At 39.8% G+C, this 23,843-nt stretch overlaps 2 protein-coding genes across 13 annotated transcripts in view; one reads left to right on the forward strand and one right to left on the reverse strand.

Annotated features, from left to right (window-relative positions):
• Positions 1 to 20,751, reverse strand: part of ATP6AP1L (ATPase H+ transporting accessory protein 1 like) — a 44,135-nt gene extending 23,384 nt beyond the window's left edge. Inside the window, exons 1-7 of one of the 12 annotated variants that reach the window (XM_070233370.1) lie at positions 20,638 to 20,729; positions 12,366 to 12,575; positions 10,362 to 10,504; positions 8,861 to 8,943; positions 7,395 to 7,471; positions 5,332 to 5,511; positions 4,815 to 4,837 (exon numbers count right to left, since the gene is read on the reverse strand). In XM_070233370.1, coding sequence (XP_070089471.1) covers positions 4,815 to 4,837; positions 5,332 to 5,364 — 56 coding nt within the window. In that variant the 5' untranslated portion in view covers positions 5,365 to 5,511; positions 7,395 to 7,471; positions 8,861 to 8,943; ... (1 more) ...; positions 12,366 to 12,575; positions 20,638 to 20,729. Of the gene's footprint in view, positions 1 to 4,814; positions 4,945 to 5,321; positions 5,512 to 7,394; positions 7,472 to 8,860; positions 9,002 to 10,361; positions 10,505 to 12,365; positions 12,576 to 20,637 lie in introns of those variants that run through there. The other 11 variants (XM_023618049.2, XM_001503822.6, XM_023618050.2 and 8 more) reach the window with 11 other exon arrangements.
• A 38-nt stretch (positions 20,752 to 20,789) lies between these two features.
• Positions 20,790 to 23,109, forward strand: RPS23 (ribosomal protein S23). Its single transcript, XM_001504640.6, has 4 exons — positions 20,790 to 21,074; positions 21,517 to 21,676; positions 22,678 to 22,798; positions 22,913 to 23,109. Exons 1-4 carry the CDS (start codon positions 21,071 to 21,073, stop codon positions 23,057 to 23,059), a joined length of 432 nt encoding a protein of 143 aa, XP_001504690.1. The 5' UTR covers positions 20,790 to 21,070; the 3' UTR covers positions 23,060 to 23,109.
• The last annotated feature ends 734 nt before the right edge of the window (positions 23,110 to 23,843 follow it).

Below are 23,843 nucleotides of genomic sequence, written 5' to 3' on the forward strand. Positions count from 1 at the left end.
ACTTTTCCAGTGGAGAGGATGTTTCCTCCACCCTCAGCCACAGGCAACTACAAACTTGCTTTCTGTCACTTTAGCCTGCATTTTATAGAATTATATATAAATAGAGTCATTTAACATATAGTCCTTAGTGTTTGGCTTCTTTCAGTCTTAACATAATGATGGAAATTCATTGGTGTTGTTATATGTATCAATCTTTCTTTCCTTTTATTACTGAGAAATATTTCATTGTATGTATACCACATTTGTTGGTGTATGCACCTATTGACGGACATTTAGGGTGTTTCCAATTTGGGGCTACTACAAATAAAGAGAAAAGAACATTCATGTACACGGGTTATGTAGAATATGTTTTGGTTTCTCTTGGATAAATACCCAAAAGCAGAGTGGCTAAGTCAGATATTAGGAGTTTAACTTGTTAAGAAATTGCCAATCAATTTCAGCATAGGAGCTTTCCTGTGGCTCCACCTTCTTGCTAACATTTGGTACTGTCAGTCTGCTTAATTTTAGCCATTCTGATGGGTGTGTGTTGCAATCTCATTGTAGTTTTAATTTCCATTTCCCTGATGACTAGTGATACACAGCATCTTTTCTTGTACCTAGTGACCATTCATATATTTTCTTTTGTGAAGTGTGTCTTTAAATCTTTTGCCAATTTTTTAAGTTAAATTCATTTTCCTCTAATTACCGAGTTGGAAGAGTTCGTTGTATGTTCTGGATAAAAGTCTTATGTCAGATATATGCATTGAAAATATTTCCTCCATTATATGTTTTGCTTTTTCATTTTCTTAATTGTGGCTTTCAAAAAGCAAAAGTTTTAACTTTCATAATGTCTAATGTATTCAGTTTTTTTCTTTTATGGTCTACGTTTTTTGTATCTAAAAGAAATATTTTCCTAACAGAAGGTCATAAAGATTTTCTCTTGTGTTTTATCTAGAAGTTTTAAAGTTTTAACTTTTGCATTTAGGTCTGTGATCCATTTTGAGTTGATACTTGTGAATAAGGTACCTGTAACATGGTGGAGCCTGAGATAAAGAAAATATCCTATTAGCTTCCAGAAATAAAAAGCAAGAAACATGCAATGATTCAGAAAATCTCTCTCTCACACCCTTTCACAGGAAGCTAGTGGAGGATGTGCTCCAGCAAAGTAAAGGAGAAAACAAAGAAAGAGGAAAGCATAGGACTCTAATAAATAGTGGATCTAAATCAGAACAGTGATGAAGAGAAACCTAAGGATGACTGTTGCACATCAGACAGAGAGAGAATCTATCCAGATTGGAGCAAGAGGACAAAAGGGTCCTAAAGGAGGGAGACTAAAGGGAAATTTCTAGGTAAAAGGGGGATTTGAGAGTCTTCGCTACTTGTTAGATGAAGGGATGTGTGAAAAAAGTTAAGGACATGCATATTTTTTAAATTGCAAATGAAAAAGGGCAATTTTTAACTCAAGAGAAAAGGAAAGAGTTGTACAAAGAGAAAAAAGGAACAATTATAGTACACTAACTGGCTTGTCATTGAACAATATATGTATAGTCTAACTGGTGCTTGCATTCTGATTTATACTAAGTCTCCTGTGAGTAGGGTTAGCATGAATCAGTCCTCTGACCTCAACCACATCTAGGAGAACGAAGAAATTTAATTTTCTGAACAGCAAAAGTGAGACTGCAATCAAAGTAATCATGTAACTACAATAGAGATATGCTTTAGCCAAAAGATCTCTGTCTACCTAAACTCCAAACTCTGGAGTGCAAGTTAAAAAGTAACTGAATATAAGACAGAAAGACTAATACCCAGAGAATACTTCTTGAAAGGCTTCAAGCTTTCTAAAAAGCACCTGTATACAAGCAGATCTTTTACATTTTTTTAATTTAAATTTTATTTATTCAAAATAATATTTCATGATACAGGGTTAAGTATTCAATTTTAAAATGTCTTATTGAACAAAAACAGAAAATTATGAGAGACATTTTATCCAAATCACATAAAAATGTATCATATCATTTAGAAATATCTAGTCAGGAGGGGAGTTTAATAAATGTTTATTGAACAAAAGTATATAAATGAATGAATGAGTTACCATATCCTTAACATGCTTGGCTTGAGACTTCATTCTACTAAGTAAAAATTTCCATATGTTCACTAATGAAAAGCTTCTGGTAGACAATATAGGCTTATTTTCATTTCAGTGAATATGATCATGAACATACCAATAACACTGTTATACTTCTTTTTAAAATAAGCTGTAATTGGGGCTGGCCCCATGGCTTAGTGGTTAAGTTCAGTGAGCTCCACTTCGGCAGCCTGGGTTTGCAGGTCTAGATCCCGGGCATGGACCTACACCACTCATCAGCCATGCTGTGGCTGCGACCCGCATATAAAGTGGAGGAAGACTGGCACAGATGTTATCTCAGGGCTAATCTTCCTCAAACAAACAAAAAAAAAGAGGAAGAATGACAACAGATGTTAGCTTAGGGCTAATCTTCCTCACCAAAAAATAAAAATAAAATAAAATAAGCTGTAATTTAGATAGACTTTGCCCACACCCATAAGCCTGACCTAATGAGGTTTTATGGGAAGCCATAACCACAACCAAAGACAAAATAAACACGCATTTTCTCCACACTGCGTAATCTCTGAACTAAAGTAGTAACTAAAGAATTATCTCGTTAAAATTATCTGAGTGAACAAACTAAGAAACACTGGCTTAAAAATATTAAACCTATATTGTCAGTAAAATACTCAGACCCCTTTTCAGTAAAAGGGATCTCTTTAATACCTCAAAAGCAATCTAGAGCCTTATACTTATAGTGGCTGGTGACAGACTTTTGATTTACCAGATTTTCCATCAGAAGTCTCCCAAGCATGCCATCATGAAGGTGAGGGTGGAGCAGCTCCCTCATGGTCCTACCCAGGATGAAGACCACACTCCCACCACAGCCTACCAAGCCCTGAAAGACATCAGCCTGCTAACCGTGCTCATCCCATTTCACCTCTTCCCCTTTCTCTCTGCTCCAGCTACAACAGCGTTCTTCAGTTCAGGTCCCTGAATGTTTCATGTTCCCTTCCTCTCTCCCAAGAGTCTTAGCACCTGCTGCTCCCTCCACCTGGAATGCTCTCCATTCTCCCCTCCCCCGACCTCCTAGTTATTTCCTATATCCTCCAGATCACAGCTTCAAATATCCCTTCCTCAGGAACACTGTCCCTAACTTCTCAGACTAGCTCAGATCCCCCTATTGTATGTGCTCATCACCTCCTATACTTTTCTTTCACAGCACATTTCAAAGTTTACTTGTAATATCTATCCTTTGATTAATGAGCATCTCCCCTACTAGACTTACAGCTCCATGAGGGCAGGGACTCTACCTGATTTGCTCACCATTGTAGACCCAGCACCTAGCTCACTGCCTACCCATTTAAAAGTACCCAGCATTAAAAAAATGTGTTACATGTATGAAGGAACAGATTAATGAACAAACAAACTCTGAAAGGGAAGTGGAAAATGGGAGACCACACAGGATGCTGTCCAAGAGGGAAAAGATTTCCACCTGGTTTCAGCATAAATCCAATCTGGAGAAGGAATATGTAAAGGAAGAGTGGGGTCCCCTACCCTCTCTAAGCTGAGGAAACATGTACCAAGTTTAAAATACAATCATCCTTCTAGAGACTTAAGAACCTCGAACTGCCCCATAGAGTTGAAAGATATTTTTAATTTCAGATCCGTATTTGAAACAACATCTACAAAACAGAAATTGTTGTTTCCTTCACAACAAATTAATGTGCCATATTAGATTCACATGATCATTGACTTAAGTGATTTCTAAGGTCCCTTCTGAAGCTAAGATTATGTAAACCCATCAACCTTGCTTCAAAAACAGAATTGGAATTTTTATAGTTCTTGGTGTGCACTTTACCACTGTAATACACAAATCAGTCATTTCTGTATAAATCAGGTAAGGAAATATTACTAAGGTTTAACAACCTAAGGAGTATAGGTCACTTATTATTTGAAAGTGAATCTTAAGGAAAGCATTAAGTGATTTGGAAACAATGAGGGAAAACAAATTAAAAATGCCTACACTTATAGTTTTTATCAGTTGGTGTCTTAAGGATTCTTTAGCACAAGTTTTTAGAGATCATCCTGCTTGCTGCCGTCCTTTCGTTCACACTAAATCCGCTGAGGCATTCGTTGACATGGCACATAATGCGTAACTGGGGGATATGACATAAATTAAATGCTACGCATATTTGATTACTCTTCCTTATAGATAAATCTCTATATTTTCCCTCATATGGCATAGAAAGAAACCAAAAGGACAAAGGAAATAGAAATCAAAATTTTGCTTGTTATTTTTAAATAGTCTGTGCTCCACACAATTACTGTCTTTTACCAGTTAAAATAATCTAACATATTTTCTTTGGGGGACAGGTTTTAAATTTTTTCCTCTCTCTCTTTCTCACATAATAACAGCAGGAGAAACTGTGAAATTAACATTTACCTATAAGCGTAAAAGAAACCTGAACACTGATTTAAGGAGTCATTTTCTCATAGATACATACTTTGATACATAATACAAATGTTTCTTGAGTATTTTGAACAAATAACTCTTCCCTCTTATAATAAGGACTATATTTGTATCTCTTATTTATAAACTCTAGTTCAATTATTTTAGTAGCTACAAAATGATCTAATCTCATATATCCATTTTTAATTATAAACAAATGTAGCATGCAGCAATATAAAGAAATTACAGAACCACATAATTTCACATTTGCACTGAAGTGCACAGATGTACTGTATTAAAAGATGTGCAATTACTCACCTTACATTCTTCCTGGCAAGTATCTGGTCCAAAGTTAGTGATAATCCCATACATAAAAAAATAAGTGAAAAACTGAACAAGATTTTTCTTCCCATCAAGAAATGAATCAGTTTCTTCAAACAAAGCACATCTGTTAATTCATAAATGCAAACAGAGCAGAGGCAGTAGTTTCACGCCATGTGACTGACAACATAGTCAACCAATCAGAGGACAGCTTTCCCAGGATGTATTACGTGTGGGAGAGGGCAGAAGGAGGGGCCTGATACTGCTCAAATTAGAGCATAGAGTGAAACCATGGGTCTATTTAAGTTGTTTGATTATTTATAATGAAAGGTTATTAGGGAGCAGATTTTTAGAGAAAAATTGGTATTGTTTTAATACTCATATAACAATAAAAATCTCACACTGCTTTTCAGGAAGCTATTAAATTCTCAAAATCTATGAAGTATACATTATTACGTGCATTTTTCAGGTGAATAAGAGTAAAAATCTCTGGAACTTAGCTACTTTTACATACGTGTCCTAGTTCAGAGTTTCCTGTTGAATTCATGACTCCATTTGCTGAGAGGCATGGAACATAATGGTAAAGAACACCGACTTCCGAGTCAGACAGCACTCAAGAGCATTCCCAGTGCCAGCTCTTCCAACTATCTGATATTAGGCAAGTTATTTTTCCTCCTGAGCCTAGTTTCCTCATCTGCAGAGTGGGGACAAAAGTATTTAACTCATTAAATGATGCCCTAAATAGCCAAACCCATCTTGAGAAAGAACAAAGCTGCAGGCATCACACTTACTGATTTCAAAATACATTACAAACCTACAGTAATTAAAACAGTACAGTACTGGCATAAAGACAGACACACAGACCAATAGAACAGAATAGAGAACCTAGAAATAAGGCCATGTATGTACAGTTAACTGATCTGCAACAACGGTGCCAAGAATACATAATGGAGAAAGGATTGTCTCTTCAACAAATGGTGCTGGGAAAACTGGATATCCACATGCAAAAGAATGAAACTGAACCCTTATTTCACACCACACACAAAAATCAACTCAAAATAGATTAAAACTTAAAACCTAGAAGAAAGCAGAGGGGGAAAGCTTCATGACATTGGTCTTGGCAATGATTTCATGAATATGACACCAAAGCACAGGCAATAGAAGGAAAAATAGGCAAGTGGGACTACATCAAACTAAAAAATTTCTGCCCAGCAAAGGAAATAATCAACACAGAAGAAAAGCAACCCAGAGAATGGGAGAAAATATTTACAAAACATATATCTAATAAAGGGTTAATTTGCAAAATATATAAAGAACTCCTACAATTCAATAGCAAAAAAACAAACAAAATACAATTTAAAAATGGGCTAAAGGCTTGGATAGACATTTCTCCAAAGAAGCCATACAAATGGCCAACATGTATATGAAAAGGTGCTCAATGTCACTAATTGTTGGGGAAGTGCAAATCAAATCCACAAAGAGATATCACCTCATTCCTGTCAGGATGGCTATTATCCAAAAGACAAGTGTTGGCAAGGATGTAGAGAAATTGGAACACTTGTACACTGTCGGTGGGAATATAAAATGGTGAAGTTGCTATGGAAATTAGTACGGAGATTCCTCAAAAAATTGAAAAATAGAACTACCACACAATCCAGCAACTGCACTTACAGGTATTTACCCAAAAGAATTGAAATTAGGATCTCAAAGAGGTATTCGCACTCCTGCGTTCACTGCAGCATTAATCACAATAGCCAAGGTGTAGAAACAATGTAACTGTCTGCTGACGGATGCATAGACAAAGATATACATGGCATACACATACAATGGAATATTATTCAGCCTTTAAAAAAATAAAATTCTGCAATATGTGACAACATGGATGTATTGTACACTTAAAAATTTGTTCAGAGGGTAGATCTCATGTTAAGTGTTCTCACCACAATAAAAAAATTTTAGTAAATATCATAGATGAAATCCTTTCCTTACTTCAATGCCTAGCTAAATAAAGAATATCTAATGTTTCTCCTTCTCTGCTAGCCTCCCCCTCCCACCCCTGCAAAAGGCATGCAAAAAAACAAAACAAACAACAAAATCCCTAAGAGTTGTTTCACATTAAAAAAATACAACTAAAATGCCACAATAAAGAAAATCCTCCAAAATGAAAGTGTCAGCGTTTTTAGTACTTAAGAACCTTGATCTCTTTAATGGCGAAGTACTGGTCGCTGAAAAGGGCTATTTGTAAGTGACAGATGATGGATTATGGGAAGGTGGGGCCTCGCCCAGAGGAGACACTCCCCGTCCTCACTGTCCACTTTGTACACACACCTCCTTCTAACACGGCTCTGGGGAGCCCTGTAGAAAAGGACAGGAGGAGACTGAAGCACAACGACTAGGGGAAGGGGGGATGCAGAAATAAGGAGGAAAGTTGCTAATAGAAATTATAAAATAGAAAAGGACACTGCCATCACTGTGGCCTTTCCATGCCCTGTCTTATTCCTACTTTCCGGCATATTTCCTTTTCCTCTCCCTGTTCTTTCATTTCACCCAACTTCCACCCTTTGCCTCTCATTTTACCTTTCTGTCCTTCCAATTCTGTGGAACTTCAAGTAGCAACTCAGGTCTGGACAGCAGGAGTTGAGTCTCAAGCAAGGCTGCCAAATAAAATACAGGACACCCAGTTACATTTGAATTTCAGAGAACAAATGATTTTAATAATAAGTATGCCCCATGCAATCTTTGGGACATACTATATTAAAAAATCATTTGTTGTTTATCTGAAAACTAAATTTAACTGGACATCTTGTATTTTTATTTGCTAAATCTGGCTATCCTAGTGTTAGGGTCTCTCTGCTGCTGAAACTTTAACATGCATACAAATCACAGGAGATTCTGTTAAAATGCAGATTCTGATTCAGTTGGTCTAGGGTGGGACATGAGCTCCGTTGTTTCTAACAAGCTTCCAGATGATGCCGATGCCGCTTGCCGAGGACAGCCCTGTGAGTAAGCAAGGAGCTGGAACAGCATCTTTTAACAGAAATATGAGAGCTACAGATGGAACTTAAAATTTTCTAGTAGCCACGTTGAAAGAAGTAAAAATAAACAGGTGAAGTTGGTTTTAATATATTTTATTTAACCTAATATATCTAAAATATTATTTCAAACATAATTACTTTTAAAAATTATTAATGAGATATTTTACCTTCCTTTTCTACCCTAAGTCTAGAATCCAGTGTATAATTTACACTTACACACATCTCAATTTGGACTAATCAAAATGTCAAATGCTTATACGGCTAATGTCCACTGTATTGGACGGAGCAAACACAGAACATCTCCAGCTGCCAGAGCAACAGGTCACAGTCTCCCATGGCAGCAGCATCAGTGTCTGATCACATCACTCCTCAAATCCCTGGTCAGGATGAGGCGAGAGCCCAAGCCCTGGATGACTCTGTACTGTGATAGTAATGGATCTGTGAAGACTCAGAAACCATAGTGTTAGTCCCTTAGTGCCTATCACAGACAACCATTCATGGACATATGCTTCGGTTATATTTTCAGGCACACTCACATATGTAAAACTTTTTATTTTAAATCAAGTATCATTTCAACATATTTTATGACTTGATGATCCTAAAATTTTAACATAGCATTCTTCCTGTTGAAATTTTCTCCCACTTGGTTAAGAATTTTTAAGGCAGAATAATTAGTAGCTAGTAGGTTTCACACATGTATTTTAGAATAGAAGTCACACTTAAGATGTGATTGACTGAGAATAGCTCATCTTGTGACTTTGGAGGAGAAAAGCAGTGGCAAAAAATGCTAATACGATAGCTTGCAGGCTGCAAAGCACTTGGGTATCACCTGCCTGGCACTGTACCTGCCTGCTCAGATGGCTGAGGGCGTCTCTGTCCAGAACTGCGAAACATCTGAGATTTTGCCCAACTCGTAAACTAACATGTTAGTCTGCCACAGTTTCAGGGATGCTAGCAAAAGACACAAGACTCCTGGGTCAGAGACAAAGGACTTTATTTATTACTCACCACACAGCAAGCAGCATGAGCATGAGTATCTTTGCGTCAGTTCCCCTTGCCCATAAAGCAAGACAGGTGGGCCCAGATGGATGCTTGTACACACAGTGGGTTTCATTTCAGGAGAGAAACCCTGAGTTTCCAAGGCTATAGGCACCCTGCCCTTTGCTACAGAGGAAAACACTATTTCTACCTTTAAAGACTGTTCACTATACAAATATCCTAAAGATATTCCAGAACAAAAACTAGTTTGTGACTCACTCACAAGATACACAGAATATGCAGAGGGACATATCCTCTTAATAGTCTCCATTAGAGAACAGGAAGTTGTACATCCATGCTGCCTTCTTTTCAAAGGAAAGAAAGGTTTGCTTCACGTTACGATTTACTGTATACTATTAAATACAATGTCACCTGAAAATTTGAATATCAAAAATCTATCTTCCTATAATCATATCTGACCATGTGGAATTGTGTTCTCACGGGGAAACAAATGGATCTAATTTAATTCTAACATGTGCCTTAAGGAACATCTAGCATTTGCCAGACCGCAGTCTCTATTCATCCAAATGCTCTCAGACTGAAGACCCCATTAGTTGAATGTTCAAGCCAAGTACAACAGTCTTTGCACACTGATTCAAAATCCAAATCCATCCACCTCCTGCAAAGCCCCACGTGCCCTGGCCCCTGCTGGTCTCTCTCACCTCGCTTTCTGCCAGCCCTTCTCCCCACCAGGCTCCAACACACTGGCTCACACTCAGCTTCTCAACACCCTCCGTGTGCCAAGCTTTTTTGCACCTCAGTGACTTTGCTCATATTGTTCCCTCTGTGGGGATCACCTCACACCTCTCTAATTCTCCCTGCATTTTGTTCACTCACATCAAAATATGTATCACAATGTGTATGAGACATTTATTTTCTTGTTACTTATTCATGGTGCATTTCCTCACCAGAAGGCCTGCTCCATAAGGGCAGAGACTATGTCTAATTAACTGACATATATCTAGAGCCTAAGATGCTGCTGGTCCAAGTTGGTGCTCAATAAAATGTACAGAATAACGAATAAACCTATCCAAAAATGTCACATAATTAGTTCCCACTTCATGCCACATGGTTGTGACTCCCAGGGCCTGAATATTTAGATAATTCTAACTAGGAAATCAACTAATTCAAGTAATTCATTGAATTCGGTAACTTGAAAATGCAAACGGACAAAACCCAAGTTCTATCAGTTCATTAGCAAAATACTATAGTATATACTTCTTGCTCCTTGTGGAGGGGTATGACTCTGTGATGTCTAACATGTGTCAAGCTGACTGGGCCATGAGGTGCCCAGATAATTGGTTAAACATTATTCTGGGTGTGTCTCTGAGGTGTTTTAATGAGATTAGTATTTGAATGAGTAGATTGAGCAAAGGAGAAGGCCCTCCCTAACGTGAGCGGGCCCCATCCAATCTAATGAAGGTCTGAAGAGCACAAAAAGGCAGAGTAAAGGAGATTTCACTTTCTCTACCTGTCTTGGAGCAGGACATCAATCTTCTTCTGCCTTCGGATTCAGACTAGGTCTGGAATGATACTATCAGCTTTCCTGGGTCTCCAGCTTGCTAAATGCAGATCTTGGGACTTCTCAGCCTCCAGAAATGCATGAGCCAATTCCTATAATAAATTGTATATATGTATATATCTATAGATAGATAAATACATATGTACAATTGTGTGTATATATATATGTACATATGTGTATATATGTATAGATATAGATATATCTCCTATTGGTTCTTTCTCTGTGGAGAATCCAGACTAATACAGACTCTATCAAGTTCAGAGCCTAATTGCTGCCATAATTTCCACCAATTTTCATCAAATCAACTTCTGAGTTGATTAGAATCAGGTTAGTAAATGAAATACTTATAAGTGCTTTTGATTTAAATGTTAATGTTTCTTACTTTAGGTTCCCTTTTGACTTCTTGGAACATGGATAATGTACCAGATTAGTGGCACATATTTACGTTTTTGGTTTTCAAACTAAACTGAGACAGAGGCCAGCTCTTTCATAAATTTGCCCATCAGTCTAACATTGATTGTCATATGTGAAATGCCGAGAACACAAAGTAGGAAAGACCCAGTCTTTGCCCTGAAGAAGTTCCCAGTCCAGTGATGTGTAGAAATGTGAACACATAATTCCTGGAGTAAACACCTTGGGGATGATTCACCCAGCAAACCAGTGACCTCCGCTGACATTGGCCCCACCTCCACTCCAAGCAATGGCTGATTAGATGAAGGGGAGAGAGAGGCAGGTATATAATAGATAAAAAGACAAGAAATGTGACATAAATAACTTTTGAAGAGTTGAAGCAGCTTTCTAGGTCTTGATTCCATTCCCTCATGAGGTCAGTGTACATCTCTTGTTGCTGGGGTTTGTGAATTACCCCGGTGTCCTTCCAATAACTTGGCTTTTGTTCTTAACACAGTTTGAAATGGGTTTCTGTTACTTGTAGTGCAAAAGAAGCTTTATTGGAAAGGTCTGCTCAATAACAAATTTAGTGGAACAATAGAGGCCTGGACTAGCAAGAGAGGTTTGAGGGTCAGGGAGAACCTAACAGACCTGGGTCCTGGGGAGGAAAGGGCCTCCGCTACTCTTAAAAATGCTCTCACTGGGCACCTGCAGGGTCCCCACCTCAACAGAGACAGGACCCAGAGTTTTAATTCACTAAAATAAAACTCATATCGAGAATATGTGCTATTTGATGTTGCCCTATACTTTACACGCTCATTTATAAGAAGAGCAAAATGGATTCTTTGGACAAAAATTAATCAGCACACTTAGTTTCAAAGGAAGCATTTTATACAACTACTTGGCAAAAATCCAAGATGCTGTTTGCTAAACAATTAACATAAATTTGGAAATTTTAACTTAAAACCTAAGTAAACATAAAAATTCATTGGCACATGAGTGATGAGGAAAACTGCAGATGAGAAGCAGGCTCCGAGGACTGGAATTTGCTTGCCCTTGGAGAGACATTTGCATTTGTGAAGGAAATCTCCATGCCTCCCTCTCTGCACCAGGAGGAAGGGGGGATGGCCTTATCTCTCAAAACTCTTAATCAATGCCAAAGGCAAGAACTTAAGTTGGCAATCTCATGTAACTGATTTAGGGTGGTGGCTTCTGACTTTTACTTAATCCGATTTGATTCTTATCTATAAGTCATGGGATCACCCAATAACCAGACCCCACCTGCACTGATACCATTTTAACTTTTTCATATTCTTTCCTTTGTCTTGTAAAGAGATAACTCACATACCTATGCCTTATAAAATTAGCCCTAACCCTCAACTCAGGGCAGCAGCAGCTCTGACTGCCCATGGGCCCTGTCCCCATGCTATTCCACACTATTCTCTAAATAAAAGAGCACTACTGCCAGATCTCGAGAGTCCAAGAAATCTTTCTTTCGACTCCTTGGCTCACCGATCCTGCATCAATGAGCACATTATTCCATAGTAAGAAAAATCACCATACCTATGAACTGGTAACAGATCCATTCATTTGAGTAATCTTGATAATCAGTAATGACTAATGGAACCAACAGGATCAAAAAGTAATGTTTTAAATCAATGGAAAGATTACTCCTGTCCTTTGTGTAGCTATATTATCCAAGAACCCTTGACTTCTTCTTTTCTTCTTCTTCTCCTCCATTTTCTCACTCCTTTTTCTCTCTTGTTCTTTTTTCTTTCAATGTAAGGAAAAAAATTCATTTTACCTTATTTAAAGTCCTTTAAGAAATAAAGTCTTAGTAATATAAAATAATCACAATTTTGCACATCTACTTTTATAGGAGCTTTTACATTTATATGTTATAATAATTTACAAGTTATTACATTTAAATAATCTATAAGTCATCCTGGTAAATCTTCATTTTACTGTGGAATGCACAGGCTTAAAGAGTGGCCCCCAGCCACTGCCCACCACAAAAGATCAACTGGTCTCCACTGAACCCACAGACAGCACAGGTCTGGCCCATCCACCAGATTCACAAACCTCTCCAGGGAATGAAATTCTAAAACTTATTTTTCCATTGAGTGAAGAAAATTATCTTTCTTTTCCTAGTGAGAAAAATTATCTTTCATTTCTTATAACTCAAAGGTCCCTGCTGAAAGAGAAGCCTATTTTCTGTTTGGTTCTCAGCCAAGTGAGAGAACACCTGGAGAATAACTTTTAATATGCATATTAAAATGACAACTCCCTTCCGGGAACTTCACAAAGGGCATCAAAGAACAGCATTGTCAATTCCCCCTAGATCCTACACAGAGGTTTAATTACAATAACAAAGATTTTAAACAACAGTCCTGAATATTAGTAAGATTATATGGCAATACACGCATATTTCTTTAGTTCCACCTTGGAACAGATATGAGAAGAAATAATCACTACACCAAAAGGTAGCTATACTGAGAGGATAACCAATCTCATTCATTTTAGATAAAGGAAAAATTGTGTTAAATAATTTAATCAGGTAAAATGAAGCACTCAGCATTCATCAGTAGTAGTTATACAGAGCATGCAATCACCAGTCTGACTCTTACTGCTGCTTCTTTCTCACTTAAAGCTGTTATTTTAACTTGTCACATTTCCATAGCAACTAATGCCTCAATTTTTATAGCTAAAGCACTAGGAATCATTTCTAACCCTTCTAAATGCTCCAATATCAGTTGTCAACATTGTTGAAACCGTTGGCTGTTCCTCCCCAAAAGCTAACTTCTCCCCGATACCGTGCAAAGAATCAGCACCACCCTTGATCTAAATCTCTTTGATAACTGATCTAATTTATGAAGACCAATCTTTCTTCCTAGTTGGGGGGCTCTGAGAGAAGTCAAATAATACCACCTTTCTGCATCATCGGAGTGGACAAATGTAGGCCCAAATAACACCTTTATTACTGAGAAAGGCCAGGATGGAGGACAAAGCTTAGTGCAGGAGCAAAATGTATTGTAATTGAACCCCTGTCCCCAGAAAACAGACATGGCAGCCTATCATGGCAGCCCTGGGCTCTCAATAGGGAAGAGAGTCCTGTCCCAGGAGAAATAGGGGGAAATGCAGGCTCTGTGGGCAGGCTGGGTCCCAAAAACGGGTGAACAAACTTTCGAGACCCCTCTCCCTGGTCTAACAGGCAAATCTAGCAAGCAAGCTGTATAGGCTTAAAGTTGGTACAATAAAAATCCATTCCGTACTGTGAAGCAGTCATGCAGGCCTCATAAGCTTGTGTTAGAATGACTCTGCAACCCCTCACCTCATGACTGAAGCCCCCAGCTGGATGGATCCACAACCAGACAAGATAAAGGGTAACTCGCTCACACTTCCCAGCAACATTTCTTAGAGTTTGAAGGAAAAAGTAAGGACCCTGGTCCTTGCCTCCCTCCATACACAAATAACACCAACATTACAAGCCTTGTTTGATGTATAATCAAAAGTTCTTGTTATCCTAGAAGTAGATGGCTATTAGGTGTGTAAGCCAATTCTTGCACGAACACTGCTTCGTTAAAAAGTATACAAACTGCACTCAAATCTGTAGACGTCAGGGCCTGGCCTGGTGGCTGAGTGGTTAACGTTCTGCGTGCTCCACTTCGGGATCCCAGGTTCACAAATTTGGATCCTGGGCACAGACCTACTCCGTTTACCAGCCATGCTGTGGAGGTGTCCCACACGAAAAAAAATAGAGGAGGATTGACACAGATGTTAACTCAGGGCTAATCTTCCTCAAGTAGAAAAACCCCACAAAACTGTAGACCTCAGAGCAGTTCCTCAGAATACTCTGTTGGACTGTTTCCTGGGACTTGAGTTCCTCACTTTGATTATCGAATAAATTCCTTCATTTAACCTTTAACTAGACTGCTTATTTCAGTTGACAAAGGAAAGAACGAAGAGCTGAACATGCCTAGACCATTTTTCCCAAATTTGCCACAGATGTCACCCCTCCTCACCTGGCCTGGAAAGAGTAAATTGGCAGAGAAACAAGGAGTTACACTAATTTAACTCCTTTTTCTTGGAAGGAATTACTAAGAAAGAGGAAAACCTGTTCTCCTTCCTGCCTCCACTCCCCCAACATTTCAATAATGACCAAATAGGATTCTTCTGTGACAAAGTATCTATGTTTTCATATATCTCTAGTAACCCATGGATATCAGGTTACAACTTACAGCAAGAACACCTTAATCTTAGCAACGACATCTCTTAGTTTTCCTGGTGTTTTGCTGTCTAGAAAATTACTTTCATTCAATAAGTACCTTATTTACTTAACATTCATTAAAAGCTTTTCTAAACTCATTAAAAATCAAAATTCTGCCTTATAACTAATCTGAAAACCAACAAACATGTTCTGGTTAAGCAAGTTAACTTCTTTAAGTCTCAATTTCCTTTCTGCAAAATGAGGCTAATAATAGCACCTACCACATAGGAGTTGTTGGGGCATTAAAAGAAATTATGCATGTGAAGTCCTACTCCTGGCACCTAAATAGGACTCAACACCAGTTAGAGACAGTGGTGGTGGTGATGATGGCGATGTCAATGATTTTGCTCTCTCTTTCACAGTCTAACTCCAAATTATACCCTGAATCTTAAGACATCTCTCCACCTCGAATGTAACTACTTACAATCCCTTATCTGTATTATTGCAACAACCGCTCCTTGGCTAACCCAAGTCCTCTCTTGCCCATCTATAGTGCCCTTCCATCGCAGGCACAGTGATTTTTTAAAAATGTAGGTTAGATCTTGTCACTCTCTTACTCAAAGCTCTCTGATGGCTTCCTATGACACTCAGAATAAAATCCAAACTCCTTATCCTGGCCTACAGGTTGGACATGAGCAGGCCCTGCCCACCTCTCTAACTTCACCTTCCTCTATTTTCCCTCTGGCTCACTACCCTTCAGCCATGGCAACTTTTTTTCTTTTCCTCTAACTCCTCAAGCTCACTCTTGTTTACCGGCCCTTTTAGGAAACTTAGGGCCCAAGGTCAAGAAAATTCCTTCTTCTTTCAGGCTCCAAATTAAGTAGTTAGTTCCTCATTAGGAAGTGAAAAACTCAAAGCTCTAAAAACAAAAATTAAGTACTTTCTTCTCCGTTTTCTTAGTTATAGTAATCAAAGTCCTTGGTTCATAACACACTAATTAAACCCACTACCTAAAGTAAACCATAACCTACCATCCAACTATGATCACCACCTAATGTCACTACCATCCTGAATACAGGACACAGAAAACCTGAACAGCACTATCAACCACCTTGGGCTAATTAACATTTATAGAACATTCTTCCCAACATCAGAAGAATATACTCTCTTTTTAAAAAAGAATGACTATATTCTGGCCATAATGCAAACCTCAACAAATTTTTTAAAAATTGAAATTAAAAAAGCATGTTCTTAGAATGCAATGGAATTAAACTAGAAATGAATAACATAGATATTTGGAAAATCCCCAAATATTTGGAAATTAATGCAATTCTAAATAATCCATGGGTCAAAAAGGCAAACAAACAGGAAATTAGTAAATGTTTTGAATTGAATTAAAACTAAAATTTAACATGCAGACCTCATGGCACGCAGCTCAAGCAGTGCTCAGGGGGACATTTATACCATTAAATATACTAGAAAAGAACAAAATCAATGACCTAAGCTTCCACTTGAAGAAAATAGAAAAAGAAGAACACATTTAAATCAAATTTAAAAACAAGAAGAAAAAAGTAAATAATAAAGATACAACCAGAAATCAGTGAAATTGAAAACAGAAAAATAATAGAGAAAATCAGTGAAACCAAAAGGTGGTGTTTTGAACAGAACGGTAAAATTAACAAACTTCTAGTTGACCAAGAGAAAAAAAGAGAGAGAAGACACAACTTACCAATATCAGGGGTGGAAGAGGAGACATTGCTATAAATCTACAGATATTAAGAATATTATAAAGGAATATTACAAACATCTTTATGTCTATAAATTTGACAACTTATACAAAACAGACAAATTCCTTGAAAGGCACACATTACCAAACCTCCCTCAAGGAGAAATAAATAACCTATACAGGACCACATTTACTAAAGAAACTGAATTCATAGTTAAAAACCTTCCAACAACAAACATACAAATATATATAAACGTACATACATTCATGCATAACAGACTGCCATAACAGCTTTGTGAAACAATCTTGAAAACTTAGATAAAACCGCCAAACTCTTAGAAAAATGACTTTCCAGATCTGACTCAAGAAGAAATCACAGATCTTTGAATGGTTCTGTAACTATTAAAGAGATTTAGTGTGTGGTTAATAACCTTCACACACGAAAAAAACACCAGGCCAAGATGGTTTTACAGGCTGTTTTACTAAACTTGAAAGTTTAGAAAACAAATCATCCCAATTTTATATAAACACTTCTTGTGAATAGCAACTCCGTTTGTAACTTGTCTTTTTGCTTTCTTTCAGGTGTTTTTGCTGAACATAGGTTCTTAATATGGTCACATTTATCATTCTTTTCTTATCTTGTTTAGAAATATTTTCCTTTCTCAAATTCAAGAAGACATTCACCTTTCTTTTCTATTAAGAATTTTAAAATTTTGTTGTTGACATTTAGGCCCTCAATCTGTCTGAAGCTGACTTTTGTTTTCAGCCTGAGACAGTGATCCAATTTGATTTGGGTAACCACTTTTGTGCTGCTCCATCTGTTTCACAGCCCTTCCTTTATACACGGAACTGACATCGAATTCTCTCATTTACTAATACTCATATGAGTCCCTTGCTGGGCTTTCTAATGCATTCATTGGTCAATTTATTTCCTTATGCACTAATACTGCACTATCTTACTTAGCTTCATAGAAATTTCTCCTATCTGGTAGGGCAGGCCTTCAGAAGGGTTCTGGCTATTCCTCACTCTTTACTCCTCCAGCTTCAATCTCACAGTTTGTTGTAATCCTTTCCTTGCAATTACTCTCAACTCCCTTGCCCGTCCTCCATCACATTCACCTGACTAGATCCCACCCCTGGCTCTGTTAAAGCCCAACTCACCACCTGCTCAGTCACTACACTGAATGAATCTGAAGAATACACAAAACCATGCTGACTGATGTAACTTTACAACCATATAACTACAGTTCCAAATGGACCCTCAGAACTGTTCAACAATCCTACATCCTCTTGTCAATCTATCTTCCCACTTCTAGATTAGGAGGCAAACTCCTACGCTGAAACCTAATTCCCAGTGTGATAGTACCAGGCCATTAGTAGGCAGGGCCTTTGGGAGATGATTACATCAAGCGCGTAGAGCCCTCATTAATGGGATCAGTGCCCTTATAAAGAGACCCCAATATGTCAATTATACCTCAATAAAAATGGAAAAAACAAACAGACAAGAAAAAACAAAAGAAAAAATAAATATGAGACCCCAGAGCTGCCTTGGCCCTCCTGCCATTTGAAACTATAGCAAAAAGAAAGCTGCCTAAGAATCAGGAATTGGGCTCTCAACAGACACTGAACCTGCCAGCACCTTGGACTTGGACTTCCCAGTCTCTAGAAATGTGAGAAATAAATTTCTGTTGTTTATAAGCCACCCAGACTATGGTATTTTGTTATAGCAGTCTGAAAGGACTAAGACTATCCCTCAGCAAAACGGAGGTAATAAAAGTGTTTACCTTTCAGGGTTACCAGAATTAAATGAGTTAATAAATGTAAGCCACCTAAAATAGTCGGTGGCCCCTAGGAAGTACTAGTGAATGCTAGTATTGTTATCCTAGATGGTGACTTTACACCCTTCCCTCTCCTCAAACCTCTTTTCCCTACTCTTTGTCCTCACTGATGACCTTGCTTCTTATTTCATTGAGGAAGTAGCAGTCAAAAGAGAAGTTCCACATCTTCCCATCAACAAATCTTCCAATTCACTTGCAGTTGTACCCCTATACTGTGCCTTCTCTATTACTATAGGTAAATTGTTACTATTCCTAAGGTCAATTCCTCCACTTGGGCACCCCTTGAGTCTACTCAAGGACTTGCTAGTGCAATTATCTCCTTTCCCTAATGAATTATCCATTTTTTCTTCTCCAGTGGAACAATCCCATCAGCACTCAAAAATGTCATAAAATCTGCCATCTTAAACAAACCCATCCTGATTCCACATCCTCCCCAAATATAGCCCCTTTTTTCTGTACATTATAGAAAAATTCCTTGCAAAACTGTCTATAGCTGCTGTCTACACTTCCTCCTCTCCCATATTCTCTTGACTCCAATCCAATCAAGCTTTCATCTTCACCACTCCATGGGATCCCCACTTGAGAAAGTCACCAATAACCTCCACATTGCCAAACCCAAAAGTCCTCATCTGACTCTCCTTTCACACTTGCTCACTTCCACCTTCTGCACTTGACCTTGGTTAGAGTATAGCATTGACCACTCCTTCTCAGTCTATTTTGTTTCTCCTGTCCTCTCTTCCATATCACTAAACTTTGGTGTGCCAGGGCTCAGGCCATCTAACCTTTCTCTGTTTACCCACAGTCATCCTCTATGCGCTCTCAGTCATGGCTTTCAATGCTATCTAGTCACTGATGACTCCTCTGAACTCCATACTCATATATGCAACTACCCACTTCACATCCCTACCTGGATGTCTAACAGGCATCGCAAACGTAACACAGCCATAACAGAACTCTCACTTTCTCCTTCAAAATCTGCTTCTCTCCCAGTATTTCCTACTCAGTAAATAACACCACAGTCATCCAATTGCTCAAGTCAAAAACGGTAATTTTAACTCCTCTGGCACATCCTACAGTCCTTAGCAAATCCTGATGGCTCTGGCGTCAAACAGTATACCTAATCCAACCATTTTTTACCACCTCCACTAACAGTCCAAGCCATCATCATCTCTCAACTGGACTATTACAACACCCTTTCAACTAGCCACACAGACTCATCTCTTAAGAGTTTTTTCTCCTCACAACAGCCAGAGCTATCCTGTAAAGGTATAAATCCTATCTTGTTACTCTTCTGCTCAAATCTTTCCAACGGCACTAAATCACCTGAAGAGTAAACAAAGTCCTCACCATGGTCTGCAGGTGCCACATGTCCCCGTGCACCTCTCAGACCTCATCTACTGCCACACTACTCCCCACTCTCAGAGCTGCCGGTCTCTGATCCTTCAGTTCTTCAAAAGCACCAGCCCATTCCACTTACTGAGCATCCCTTTTCCTGGAAGGCTCTACCCCACATCCTTGTCTGACTGGCTCCCTCTCTTTAGCATCTCATCTCTGAGGTAACCTCCAGAGATGCCCTCCTAAGCCACCCTATCCAGGCTAGCCACCCCAACCCCAAGCTACGACCAATACAAACTGTATTTTCTCTATAGCACTTACCAATATGTAAAATTACCTTTTTATTTTTAAATATATAAATTGTCTCCTCACACCTAGAATATAAATTTTCTAAGAGCAGAAAACTTGACTCTCTTGTTAACTGTTGTATCCCCAGTGTCTAGAACAGTGCCTGGCATAGAGAAGGTATTTTTTAAAATAGTTGTTGAATGAACCAACATCCTAGAAAACTCTCATATTTGCTTCATTCTACAGGAGAAACTGAGGTTTAAAGGGTTAATTAAATGACTCGCCCTAAGGTCGCACAACCACTAAATGGCAGCTGTGGGGTTTAAGGCCTGGTCTACCTCCAAAGCCTGGGTCTTTAATTACTACATCACATTGCCTCACTTCAATTTTTTCAATTTACTCCGCTGTTTGTGAGCAGGAGTAACGACTCGGAACTCTAACCTCCCAAACCACCAGCAGGAGCCGACACCGCCACACGTAAGCCCAGACGAGCGCCGCGCCTTCCTAACACCGGCTCCACTAAGCCCCGCCCCGGGGTTTGCCGAGAGCGCCTGCGCCGTGGCGGGTCTCGTGCAAAGAGTTCTGGGATTGGTAGTTCACATTCCTTCTGTCTCCGGCATTCACGTAAAAAGAAAGAACAATGCAAATTAGATATCTCTGAATTTCATACAAATTAAATAAAACGCAGATTCTGGCTTGTAGGTTCTGAAAAGCAGTGGAAACTTGTCGTATTCAAACGAGAGGCGCCAGCCGCGGATCAGGCGCGGCGCAGACAGCCGCAGGGGTCCTTGGCTGGGCGGGGCTTGCTCGCGGTGGCTTGTGGCTCCTTCCTGTAGGGCTTCCCTCTTTTGCTCAGGCCCGTGGCGCCGGCAGGATGGGTGAGCTGTCTCGGGCCTGGCGGAGGGGGTGGAAAGCGGGATTTGGGGTCTTGGGGCCTGGTGGGCGAATGGGAGCACAGCGGTAGGAGGACGCCACCGGTGGGGAGGACCCGATAAGGGGAGCCCGGCGAGGCGCTGCTCGCAGGCACATGGCCCAGCGCTGAAGGGGTCCATGCGGCGCCGAGCTCGCCACCGAGGGACGCCGGTGGCCGAGTTGCCCTTCCGCGGTGGCGTGGGGTCTCGTTCCCTTTGGACGACGCCCCCTTTGGAGCGTCGACGTCCACCTCTTAAGCTGGTTCCGGGGAAACTAAGGTCTGGCCCGCCTGCCGCGGTGTGATGCGAGAACCCGCCGGCCTGTAGTCTAGGTGGGGCCACTGTCGTAGGAGATGCCCAGTACCACTGGGGTGTATCTGCGGGGGGACTCAGGCGATCTGGTTTTCAGGCAAGTGTCGCGGTCTTCGTACGGCCCGGAAGCTCCGCAGCCACCGACGAGATCAGAAGTGGCACGATAAGCAGTACAAGAAAGCCCATCTGGGCACAGCCCTGAAGGCCAACCCTTTCGGAGGCGCTTCCCATGCGAAGGGAATTGTGCTGGAAAAAGTGTAAGTGAATGTCTGCTGCTGCTCCCGTCGAGGTTTATTTTACTCTGGTCCCTCGAGAGTAACACGTTTGAAGAAGTTGTGATGTGAATTCTGGGTGTTGGTGTAGCTGTATTTGTTTGAAAGTTGGTAACTTGAGGATTACATCAAAGGTTTTTCATCTCCGAACATCTTAACGTCAGCCTGGGAGGAATTGAGGGGAGTGGCGTTGGAGGGGAGATGGGAACAATAGTGAAGTAAGGGGCATAGATGAGCTTACTGTGTGCGAACCCTTCTGAGCAGTTGGCACCTCCCACCTATTAAACCTTGGCAATCACATTTTTGTGTTTGAGAAAACTAAGGTAAAGAGAAGTGTCTTGCCTGGGGTTAGACAGCTGAGATTAGGCACGTGAGTTTGCTAGTACGGTCCTTCCTCGTGTCTGCAGGGGACTGGTTCCAGGACACCCCCATCCCACAATCCGGGGATGCTCCTTTATCTTATGTAAAATGGTGTAGTAGCTGCAGAAGACTTAGGCGCATCCTCCCGTATACTTTAAATCATCTGGATTGTTTATAATACCTGATGCCATGGAAATGTCATGTAAATAGTTGTTACACCATAATGACAGGGAAAAAAAAATCTACGTGTTGAGTACACACCATCATAGGCCTTTCAGTGCACAGATAACGGAAGGCCGACTACTCAGCTGTTCCGACTTTACAAAATGGTAGTTTCATGTGGTCCAGTCAAATTTAGTGGCGGTCAGGATTTGAACCGAGACTTTCTAGCTCTAATTCTTAACTGTTTGAGGAATTTTTACAACTGTAAGGGGGCTGGAAGTTTTCCCCCATTGTGCTAATGAAACTAAGGCTGAGGGAAAACTGGGTTGAAATCACAGGACTTTACAATTTAAGATTAAATTGAAAAGGTAGAAACGTACAATTTCTAGTGAGTTCTATGCTTACTGAACTAAAATATACCCTTTTCAGAAAGCCAGCTCACTCTGCTCTGCTGTTTGTTTCAGAGGAGTTGAAGCCAAACAGCCAAATTCTGCCATCAGGAAGTGTGTCAGGGTGCAGCTGATCAAGAACGGCAAAAAAATCACAGCCTTTGTGCCCAATGATGGTTGCTTGAATTTCATTGAGGTGAGTCTGTTGTGGCTTCTGTTCTTGGAATGGTTTCCTTAGTTTTTATTTTACAAATGGGTATTTTTAGTGATTGCCACCGACACCAGAAGTAAACTGTTGATTCTATTCCAGGAAAACGACGAAGTTCTGGTTGCTGGATTTGGTCGCAAAGGTCATGCTGTTGGTGACATTCCTGGAGTCCGCTTTAAGGTTGTCAAAGTAGCCAATGTCTCTCTTTTGGCCTTATACAAAGGCAAGAAGGAAAGACCAAGATCATAAGTTTGGATGGTGAAAGCGTGGTAGTAATAAATTTTCATATGCCAAAATTATGTTCTGTGTCTTATTTTTCTTCACCACAGAAATGCATTGTACACTTGACCAATTTTAGGAGATTGGGAAAACAGAGTTAATTCGGGATTCTCTAGAGTAAATGGGATTTATAACCTAGGACAAAGTTTTCCCTTAAAAATAAGTAAATCTGGAATGAATAAATGTACGGTATTCCCGTGTAGAGGGCTGCAATCATCTTGGGAGCCTTTGGAGATGTACATTTTTGCATCCATCTCCCTTGGGAGCCAGTATAATAAATACCACCCTCAGGTTGCTCCCTGCTCTGATGTTTGAGTAAAAGAATCAGTGTTGCAGTTCTAGCCAGAGTCAAAGTAATGGGAGAGATTGATTAGAAAATGTCAGGATGACTTGTGTTTTGATAATTCTTAAAACTGGGTGTTGGGTACATGGGGGTTCATCGTCCACAAATTTTGTTGCAAAACTTAGGAAAGAAAAGGTAAGTCTGGTATAAAATGAGGCTTCTTAGCCTCCTCATTTAAATCTGCGGTCTGAGAAGCTGCTGTTGATTGTGTTAGTAAGTATAATTTGCTGTGATCAAAGCCTAGTCCTAGGTTATCTTTAGGATCTTTGGAAAGTAGAATTCTTTGGCTTCCCATTTCCCACAGGGTCATGATTAGGCTCCTTACCGTGGCACAGGAGACCCTGAGTGCTGTCTGGTCCCTGCATTCTCCATCCAGCTTCCCCGCTTCCATTCCCCATGTTTAGAGGGCCT

Source organism: Equus caballus, chromosome 14, assembly GCF_041296265.1.
Source record: "Equus caballus isolate H_3958 breed thoroughbred chromosome 14, TB-T2T, whole genome shotgun sequence".
Lineage (NCBI taxonomy): Eukaryota > Metazoa > Chordata > Mammalia > Perissodactyla > Equidae > Equus > Equus caballus.

Excerpts from the sequence above, each read along its gene's own strand:
- RPS23 (XM_001504640.6), top strand. Across the intron at positions 21,677-22,677 it reads GGAATTGTGCTGGAAAAAGT|AGGAGTTGAAGCCAAACAGC; the intron begins GTAAGTGAATGT and ends TGTTTGTTTCAG. Across the intron at positions 22,799-22,912 it reads GTTGCTTGAATTTCATTGAG|GAAAACGACGAAGTTCTGGT; the intron begins GTGAGTCTGTTG and ends ATTCTATTCCAG.